Source organism: Pinus tabuliformis, chromosome 9, assembly GCF_031772625.1.
Source record: "Pinus tabuliformis cultivar Carrire ecotype Pingquan chromosome 9, CPIR1, whole genome shotgun sequence".
Taxonomy (NCBI): domain Eukaryota; kingdom Viridiplantae; phylum Streptophyta; class Pinopsida; order Pinales; family Pinaceae; genus Pinus; species Pinus tabuliformis.
This window is the reverse complement of record NC_142307.1, coordinates 95321883-95333114: the sequence shown is the minus strand read 5'-3', so window position 1 is coordinate 95333114 and position 11232 is coordinate 95321883. Positions and strand designations below refer to the sequence as shown.

At 37.9% G+C, this 11232-nt stretch overlaps 1 protein-coding gene across 1 annotated transcript; it reads left to right on the top strand.

The window, feature by feature from the left end:
* The first annotated feature begins 236 nt into the window (after positions 1-236).
* Positions 237-2432, top strand: LOC149147267 (uncharacterized). Its single transcript, XM_089441769.1, has one exon. It carries the CDS (start codon positions 237-239, stop codon positions 2430-2432), a length of 2196 nt encoding a protein of 731 aa, XP_089297895.1.
* The last annotated feature ends 8800 nt before the right edge of the window (positions 2433-11232 follow it).

Sequence of the window (11232 nt, the reverse complement as noted above, 5' to 3'; positions counted from 1 at the left end):
AAGCCATCCTCCTCAAAATTGACCTCTCTAAAGCCTTTGACCGGGTCAGCTGGCTCTATATCAAAATGATCCTAATCCACTTGGGTTTTCCTCACTCCTACATTTCATGGATCATGGCCTGTATATCCTCCCCAACATTCAGCATCCTCATAAATGGTTCGGCCTCTCCCTTTTTTCATTCTGAAAGGGGACTGAGACAGGGATGCCCCCTCTCTCCCCTGCTCTTCCTTCTGGTCATGGAAGGCCTAAGTCGCCTCATAGACTCTGCAAAGAGAGCTGGTGATGTCCGGGGCCTTCGCATATCCGATTTATGTTTCCTCACACATCTGCTCTTCGTGGACGATGTTCTTATCCTTCTTGATGGCAGTGTTCGAGACTCTCGGTCTTTTTCAAAGATCCTTCGACTTTTTTCTGCCGCTACAGGTATGCTTCCAAATCAGACTAAATCCTCTATATCATGCTCCCGCACTACGGTACAGGAATCCCAGCTAGCCCTACAGGTTTTTCCCTATATTGTTCTCCCTCTGGATAGAGGCCTCAAATATTTGGGATTCAGGCTGAAGCCTACTTGTCAAAGAATTGCTGATTGGGCGTGGTTGGTCGCCAAATTGGAAAAAAGACTCTCAGGCTGGAGCTTCAGATTTCTATCCAGGGCTGGCAGATTGGTACTCATTAAGTCTGTCTTAGAGGCCACCCCGGTCTTCTGGATGGCACTTGCGTGGATACCGAGGAATATTCTGGGACGTTTGAAGCAGCTGTGCAATCGATACCTATGGAATGGGAACCAGGACAAAAGAATATTTGCATGGATAAGCTGGAAGAAAATCACCTTGCCCAAAAAATGGGGTGGCTGGGGTCTCAAAGACCTACCCGACTTCGCTATGGCTCTTGCTGCTAAGATGGGATGGACACTATTAACCAGCCAAAATCTATGGGCACAAGTATCCTATCACAAATACATTTGGCCTCAGAACATTCTGGATTGGGCTAGATTACCATCTTGGACATCGAAGGGATGCTCATCAATATGGAAGGCCCTGTTACACTCCCTTCCCCTCATCCGGGATAATCTAGTATGGAGAATAAACGATGGAACGCTGGGCAGGATTGGCCTGGATCCTTGGATTAATAGTGGGGGCAGACACACCCTCAACCGAGATCTCATTTCATTCCTTCATGATCGAGACATTCGGAATTTTGCTCATATTGCTGATCAGCTGCGCACAGACATATTCACTCAAGCTTGGAAATCGGCTCAGCAACTTGACCTTCCTCCGCAGTGGCATCAGGAATGGAGTGAATATGTTCTTGCATTGACCGAATCCCATATCCGCATCAAACAAGGATCTGACGAACTTATTTGGTGTAAGGCGGACAATGGTATCTACGCGCCAAAGTTTGGGTACAGCGCACTTATTATTCACAGAAAACCGGAGCCAACGCCATCGTGGTGGCGTGACATTTGGAAGTTGAATGCTCCTCCACGCACCAGATTATTTTTCTGGTGTGTCCTCAAAGATACCATACCCACGGCCGAACACCTTACTCGCAGATCCATCTATGGACCTTCCTGGTGTACTTTCTGCAAAGCGGCATCAGAGACTTCGGCCCACATATTCCTCCATTGCCCGGCAGTTCACACTCTATGGAACAACATCTGCACACAACTTGGCATTTCGGGGAACTGGAATGGTGATGACATTTCGGGTGCATGGACTGCCTGGAATCACAGCCACCCGGGTTCCAAGCTCCTAAACCTCCCCCTCGTGGCAACCTGGCACATCTGGTTAGCACGGAACCGAGTTATTTTCGAGGATCAGGCTGTGTGCTGGCCCCGTACAGAAGCAACCATCGTTGCCGTGTACCAAGAATTACCTGACCCTCCCCCCACTCGAACCAGGACGATTCAGGCTCAACCCACAATTGATAAATCGACCCCGTGGGCCTTCTTCGATGGGGCTGCGAACCAAACTGGATGTGGAGGTGGATTTGTTCTGCATATCAATGAACACCATAGATACCTTGTAAAAATGGGATTTGGCAGAGGATCCAATAATTATGCAGAGCTCTTGGCCATTCGAAATCTATTACATTTCTCATTGACACATCAGTATACAAATCTTAACATATTTGGGGACTCAATGACGGTTGTAAATTGGATCAATAATGCTACTATTTGTCATACACACACTCTCAGCAATATATTATATGATGCACTTACACTCAAGGCAGCATTTAATCATTTCTCTTGTCTACACATTTACAGAGAACATAACAGCGAGGCTGACAAATTATCCAAAGAGGCCACGATACTTCCCAGAGGCGAATGGCTAATTGTGGAGCAGCAGGGGACGGAAGAGCACAGGTTTTATCATAGGCCATACATAGACCAGAGAGATCAGCGGGACAACAGTCCCGGTAGCCGACAGTAATTTTTGCCATTTTGTTTATGATGAAAACTGTACATAGATATGGATATCATATTGTATGCAAATAGATCCTATGTGATCTCGAACAGGCTATACAGACAGACTCTTTTTTGTTTCTATTGTATAAACTCTGATATATCACCCTGCGTGGTGGATTTTGTATGAACACTACAACATATGCTAACCACATCTACTATATGTAATTTTCTAAATATAATGAAAATTACTGATTTTTCCAGTGGAAAAAATATAATAATAATATTATTATAATTTATGATTATTATTAATATTATAATAATAATATTATATAATTATTATATTAATATAAAGCCCCAAGGGTTAGCTCAATCGGTCAAGTCAGGGCCTCACCAGATGGGAGGTCATAGGGTCAATTCCCGAAAGCTCTTGGGGTTAGGTCTTGCAGTAGGCCGAGGGGTATCAGCCCAGATTTTTCTAGTGGACGTAGCACCACCCATTGACCGAAGGTGTCCATGAACCACGCGCAAAAAATAATAACAATATAGTTATTATATTATAATAATAATAATATATTAGTTATAATAATAATAATAATAATAATAATAATAATAGTTATTATTATTATTATTATTATTATTATTATTATTATTATTATTATTATTATTATTGATGATGATGATGATGGTTAATGTCCACTGAGACCAAACTTTGGTCTATCGGACCTAAAGAAACAAATTATTTAGTTTGATTTAAAATTTTATTCCTATGCTCAAAAAGCTTGGAGAGAAGCCTCTCGAGCTCACTATAATTTTGACATCATAAAAGGCTAGGAAGGTCAGTATTGTGACAAAGATTATTAAACTGATATCTAATGTGGTTGTACGCAGGGCACTCTAAGAGGAAGTGGTTTTCATCCTCGATGTTGCTATTCTCACAGAGATGGCAGATCCTTTCCATCCATGGTGTTTTAGGAACTACCCAACGACCTGTTTCACTATGGAGCTCATGAGAGTTCGTTCTAATCTTTGCTATATTATTTTTCTTCTTCAAGATAGTTAAAATAGAGAGATACTTTTGATCTTCTAGGGTAGGGTTGATGACCTTCTTATAATAACTTAATTTTCTTTTAGCCGCTAAATATTTCTCACACCACATTTTTTCTTTGAACTTAGAAGTAACAATATTTTTAATGTTATTAGTGTTTTGCAATGCATCGTTCTCGTTGATCTCCCAATAGTTTAACTGGGCCCTTGTGTCTTTATACCACCCCCATTTGAGCCTTAGGTGGTTTTGGCTGGAATTTAAAGCTAGCTTAGGAAGTCTATGATCTCCTATGTTATTGAGTTTGTGCTTGTACAACAAAAGCCTAATCATAGCTAGGCTCTTGATAGGGGCAAGACCTACTTCTATAAGGAGAATAGGATAGGGTGTATTGCTTTTAATTTTCAGGTTATACGTTATAAAACGCTTCTGGATTTTCTCAATCTTTCTCCAAGATTCTCTAGAGATGTTGCAACCCCAAACCCCACATCCATATAGGATAACAAGAGTGACTAAAGTTTCAAAGAGGAACTTATTTTTATCCCACATTACGAGGTTTGACGTTTTACGATTATTTTCAAGACCAAAATAAGCTTTCCACCCCCCATTAATCCTTTTCTCAATGCTATGGTTCCAATTGAGCTTGTGATGAATATCAATTCCTAGGTACTTGTAAGAATACACTTCCTCCAAGTTATTATTGTCATACTTAAAATTAGCGTAAGTGTCCTTCTTAGATTTGATAGTCATAACATTTGTTTTGTCAGTGTTAACAGTCATACCCATGGTAGAGCATAAATCCTTAAGAAGCCTAAGTTGCTTATCAAGGTCAGATGGGCACCTTGCGAGAAGAATAATATCCTCAGCATAGAGAAGAAGGATGACGACTATCCTAGCTAAGATCATGCTAGCACATCCTTCTTCCTCTAAATAACCTTCGAGATTGTCGATGTGAATGCCAAATAGGGTAGGGGAGAGGGGGCAACCTTGTTTAACATTGATGTTACACTTAATATCCTTCGACCACCCCTCATTGCTCTTTAGCTTAGCAATTACATTCTTGTATAACCTTATAGTGGCAGCTCTCAACTCGAAAGGAACCTTTAGCTCTTTTAATCTATTCCAAAGGTTGTTTATAGGAACCGTATCGAAAACCTTTCTAAAGTCCACAAAGAAACAAAAGAGATTGGTTTTATCATTATGACATTCCTCCACAATGATCCTAAGCGTAACGAGGTGGTTTATTGTTGAGTGATACCTTCTGAAACCCGCTTGGCCTTTAGCCTGCTTACCTTCACTTTCAAGCCATATGCCCAGTTTCTTTTCCAAAATACTACCATATAACTTGGCTAAGAGAGGGCTGATCATAATTGTTCGATAATTAGAGGGGTTATTTGAAACCCCACTTTTAAAAATAGGGATAATGAGGCTCTCAGTCCATGGTTTAGGGAACCCTTTCTTTACTGCTTGATTGAAAAGCTTGTGGATGTGGGGGATGAGGACAGGACCTCCAATCTTTAAGATTTCTGCCTAGTAACCTTCAATGTCCTTAGCTTTCCCATTAGCCAGGCGATTAACCCCAAACTCAATGTCTTCTAAAGAGAAAACTTATTTCTTTGTGAGCAGGGTTTCAAAGTTATACATGACATTTGGAGATTCATAAAGATTTTTAAGATAGGAATTCCAATCGTGTAGAGCAATTTTATTATTATATTTAGTTTTCCTAGTTAGAATCTGCCTCCAAAATTTCTTAGGAGCTACCTTAGAGAGGTGTAAGAGATTCTCTTGTCTTTGACGAATGTACTGCCTCTTTTTCCTTTTAGTTAGGGCTTTGTATATTTTTATCTTGCCCATTTTAAGAGATTCATCAACAGCTTCCTTAATTGCTCTCCTCGCACTTTTACAATCTTTGTCATATCATGGGTTGGTTTGGCTATTTCTTTTGCTATTTGAAACTTCAACTGAGAACTTGTTAATAGAATATGAGAGGGTTGTAGTAAAATTATGATAGAGGTCTTCTATGTTGTCTATACTAGATAAAGGAAGCAAATTAGTTTTTAATTCATTTAGAAAGAGATCGTTTTTATTTCTATCAAATATTAAGTTCTTTTGGATATAAGGATTATTTTCTATGGGATCTCTATGCATGACAAAATTGAGATTTATAAGTAAAGGCCTATGATCGGAGTCAGGCTCGTGGTTGTTTAAAATGTCAAAATTTATTATTTCGTTGTATAAGGGGAGATCGGAAATAACATAGTCTATTACACTGCTACCAAGCCCATGGATGCAGGTCATTTGGCTAGAATTGGGCCACTTCGTTAGACCATTGCAAATTATGAGATCCTGAGCACTATAGAGCTTGACTAGCTCCGACCCAAAAAAATTCTCCCCAAGGTCTTCAGAGCTCCTTTTGTACCTACTAGCTAGAGTAGGGTCTTCATCTAACCAAAGAGGATTAGGGTTGGAATGATTGCATAGAATAATAGCTTGGTTGCTTGAAGTTCAAGCATTAAAGTCACCTATTAAAAGGATATTTCCATCATTCCTTAGGCTAGAAATATCATTCTCTAAACCATTGTAAGGATTATTTTTATCTAGATTCTTCTTCTTATAGAAGTTAGAATTGATGGGGGGGAAATAACATATTGCTATGTAGGTTTTTTTATTATTAATGTCACTGATCTCTATCCAACTATTGGTTGTGAGGGTCGTTTTTATAAATCCTAGCATCGGGGGAGATGTTCTTCTTAATGTAACAAGCTATTCCCTCGATGCCTCTATGGGAGGATCGCTTGTTCCAGGTAGACCATAGCATAAAGCCATCTATGTTAGGGACCTTAGATTCTTCGTGCTCCCAAGTTTCAACAAGAAAAATAATATCAACATCATTTAAGATCCAACTTAGCTTGGGGCCTTTGTTCCATGGAAAAACCCGACAGTTCCAAGAGAGAATCTGGAGCATGTTGAATTTCTATTTATTACTATCTTTTTGGGTTCTATCTTGAATAAAGGCTTTTCTATTTCTGATTATTGCCCATTTTCCTTCCTTTCTAGCTTCTTTTACCTTTTGAACCTCCTTTCTTAATTCTTCTTGATATTTTGGAATGAGATATTCATTTATAAATATTACCATTCCTTTTAGACTTTAGGTTTTACTAAGTATGTCGTACTTATGATCAGTAGAGCTCACCTTTATTCGGATCAGTCTTCCTTTATTCTCAGTTAATTTCCCCAACCTTGTTGCTTCTGTGAGACACATTGTTTCAATTTGTAATCTATTATGTAATTCTGTTTGGGCTATGGCTAAAGTATCCTCATCTACCTCCTCTTTTAAACCAAAGATTATAAGGTTCAAGGCCCTTTTGTTACGCTCGTGGTCTAATTCTATTAATTTTTTCATTTCATCTTTAATTGGTTTGATATCTAATTTATCTACCACATTATTTAGGGTGAGGCAGTTATTAACTTTTTCTTCTAGTTCTTTAATCATGTCTTTCATTTTAAGACTCTCTAAAGTATCAACGTCTCCTTGTTGGGATGTTTGGTTATATCTTGGTTTTGTTTTTCTATAACCTGCAACTTAGTCTCCATTGCCTCCATTTTATTCTCCAATAGTTCTATTTTATTTTCTATTTGTTTTTGGATCATGTCCTCAAGAGATGAAAAATTATTTTCCAACATGGCTCCTAATTCTGTTTGTAGTTTTACGTCTCTTTCTTCTCTACGTTTCTCTAAAGATTCTATATACTCATAACGGCCTTGTAGAGTAACTGTGCTAGGTCTGCCTTTGGTAATCTTTGGTAGCTGTGGTGAAATATTCATACTTGAAAATATATGAGAAAATATGTATTAGGAAAAGATAAGGAATGTGTGCACCTGATATCAGCAAACTTGATGGAAAATTGCACGTGCCCACCGCAGCCCACAGACCAAGCCTTCAAAGCCGCAAAATGTATCCAACTTCCTGCCTTTCAAATGTGCTTCCAATCCCGATCCTCGCACTATTTATAATAAGTTATCTTTTAACATTGCAACTTCGCACTATTTATATATAAGATTCCATATCCGAAGACCTCGCACTATTGATATAAGACCTCGTAGAGATCTAAATACTTCGCACTGTTTATATATCAAAGACTGCAGAGATCCACTATTTATATCCTCGCACTGATTATATATCGAAGACTGCAGAGATCCTCGCACCGTTTATATATTGAAGACTGCAGAGATACAAAGACCTCGTATTGTTTATAAATACGTGTACAAATAATAAAACTATTTCCAAAGAGAAAAGATCCGAAGAGAAAAGATCTTATATAAGGTCTCGCAGAGATCCTAAGATCATGCACTATTTATATATCGAAGACTGCAGAGATCCCTTATCATTATGGCCGAACCCAATCCTCGCACTGTTTATATATCGAAGACTGCAGAGATCCCTTATCACTGTGGCCGAACCCGATCCTCGCACTGTTTATATATCCGACGACAGATCGCATGTGCCCACTGCAGATGATAATAATAATAATAATAATAATAATCTAGTCTTGATGATGAACCACACTTGTTGGTTTGAAACGCGTCGACCAAAAAATTCTCTTATGTGATTTGTACTGAAAGACTTTGCTTAATTCATTATGGATCACAGAAGGTTGAATACAGAAAATACTTATTATTATTATTATAATATCACATTATTATTATCATAATGTAATATAATTATTATTATATTATTATAATAATAATATTATATTATTATTATTATAATAATATTAACTCATAATAATATTGATTAACAATAATAATTTTCATAAGAATAATTATTTTAGTAAATATCGCTCATATACTCATAAGGCTTCATTTCTATCTATGACACAAATCATTGCAAATGTATAATAATGTAAATAAATAATTACTTATTTTTATTTAAAAACATTAAATTTTAATATTGTTTTTGGAAAAAATATAAATATTTTTATTTTATTTTATTTTATAAGTTATAATAATAATAATAATAATAAATAAATAAATAAATAATAGTTAAAAAGTTAATTATGGTTAAACAATAAAAATATTTTTTTAATTAATAATTATTATATAATAATAATATGAGTATTAATTAACTAAATAAAAATAATAATAATTAATTCATATTTACGTAATAATAATTAATAATGATAATAATTAATAATAATATAATAATAATTAATTCTTTGTCACAATGTGACGTTGGACCATGGTTGATTGTCATATTGAGACAATCTTTGTCACAAAGCGACATTTGACCATGGTTGATTATGATTCACTATGTTTGACCCAAAGGAATAACAAACCATTGAGATTAATATAAAAAACCTAGATTGACCATTCTTTACCATGATTGACCATGTTTGATTCTATAAAACATGCTTGACCATGATCAACCATGGGTGACCATGGTTGACAATGATTGTCCATGATTTTTATACGGGGACAATTTTTTTCACAATGTGACATCCCACCATGGTTGGTTATGGTTGACCATGATTGATATTATATACCCAAGTTAATAATAACCCCAAGGGAATGATATTATGAACCCAAGGGAAAAATAAACCTAAGGGATTAATACTAAAATACTAAAACCCCATGATTGACCATGGTTGACAATCATTCACCATGATTGATATTATAAACCTAAGCGAATAATAAACCCAAGGGATTGATATTATAAATTGAAAGGAATAATAAACCCAAGGGATTAATACTAAAACCCCAAGGCATTATGAACCGAAGGGAATAATATTAAACCCAAGGGACTAATATTATAAACCCAAGGTATAAAAACCCTAAGATAAATATAAAAAATACTAAAATAAACATGGTTGAGAACGGTTGATTTTCATATTGAGACAATCCTTGTCATAATGCGACATTGGACCATGGTTGATTATGGTTAAACAATGTTAAATAATATTAAACCTTAGGAATATGAACCATTAGATCAATAAACCCAAGGGATTTATATTATAAACCCAAGGGAATAATAAACCTAAGGGATAAAATTATAAAACCACGATATATAAACCCTAACATCAACATTATAAACCCTAAAATAAACATGGTTGACCATGGTTGACTATGGTTGATTTCCATATAGAGACAATCCTTGTCACAATGCAACGTTGGACCATGGTCAATCAGTGTTGACCATGATTGATTTTTATATTGAGAGAATCTTTGTGGGATGCAACGTTAGACCATGGTTGACCATGCTTGATTTCCATAACCAACCTTGTTTGACCATGGTTGGTTATGATTGACCATGGTTGAAAATGATTAATATTATAAACTTAATGGATTGATATTATAAACCCAAGGTAATAATAAACCCCAAGGGATTAATACTAAAACCCCAAGGGAATAATATTAAACCTAAGGGAGTAATATTGTAAACCCAACATATATAAACCCTAAGATAAATATTATAGACACTAAAATAAACATGATTGTGCATCGTTGATTTTCATATTTAGACAATCCTTATCACAATTCCATGTTGGACCATGGTTGACATCATAATAAACCATGGTTGACCAGGGAATAATAAACCCAACTGATTAATAGTATAAACCCAAAGGAACAATAAAACTAAGGGATTAATACTAAAACCTGGAGGGATTATGAACCTAAGGGCATAATATTTTTTTTTCTCGGTGAAAAAACTAATCTATTAAAATATATACAAAGTTCGTAAATACATCATGGCAATACCAGTATGAGACAGGCTCTGGGCATTACACCCAAGAGCCGATAATGCATCAGACACCAAAACATACTTTCGCCCTCGCAGGGGCACCCGACTGAGACCGAGACTGAGACTGACTGTCGCTGACCATAGACGTAGGCCCTCGCAGGGGCAACGGACACAAAAGAAAGGGGGTGCCAACCATTACCTCCCACGCAGGGGAGTCTGCTCTTGCCCATATCACTAACAAAAATGCATGACATAGATAACAAAACAGAAAACGCCAAAGACTATAACTGCAACTTGAGCGACCAGGCAAACCTTGAGCGCGGGCGCCATCATTCGTCCGGTTGCTCTTCCACAATTGGGCACCACCCATAGTAGTCCGGCTCAGCGTCAGTTGGAGAGGTCGCTGCCTCTTCCCCGATGCCCGCCTTTGGAACACTCTGAGCATGCTTGGCAATTTCCGGGTCGGTGGCCGGAACCTTTGCTTCCTGCTCCATATCAGCTTCAGGAGCCTGCTCTGCTTCCTCTGGGTTGACTTGCATCCTTTGCCCCTGAACATTCATGGGGTCGTCATCATCTGGATCATTCTCAATAAACAGAACAGAAACATGCGCGCTAATCCTTGGGTTGTTTGTCGAGCTGGTGAAATTGAAGATGGTGGAGCCAAAGGCTGGCAGGGTGGTCGAGCCTGATGCCCCTGCATCCATGAATTGACTGGAATGTAAGGGGGTGGCTCCAATAGTTCTGGCAAGATTGCAGTGGCAACAATGACCAGCACGGTCCCCTTCAGGCCTGCGTGAGCCCCCTCCTCTGGAAGAGCCTCGACGGCTAAGCATACGCTGTCGAGGTCTCACCATTGAGGGATGAGAAATCCAGCAAACCACAAGATGAACCAGGCTTTCTGAAACCAGAGCCGACCGCGTGATGAACCCGTCCACCTGAGAAGGGATCTCAACAGCGATAGAAAGGCCCGCCAACTGCATAATTGCCAACATTCCCTGCTCATTCCCTGTTTTATTCTCAGCTTCCTCACCTACCCTGCTCGGG

Bases quoted from the DNA above. Each gene is read 5' to 3' on its own strand.
- LOC149147267 (XM_089441769.1), top strand. From the start codon at position 237: ATGGAAGGCCTAAGTCGCCTCATAGACTCTGCAAAGAGAGCTGGTGAT.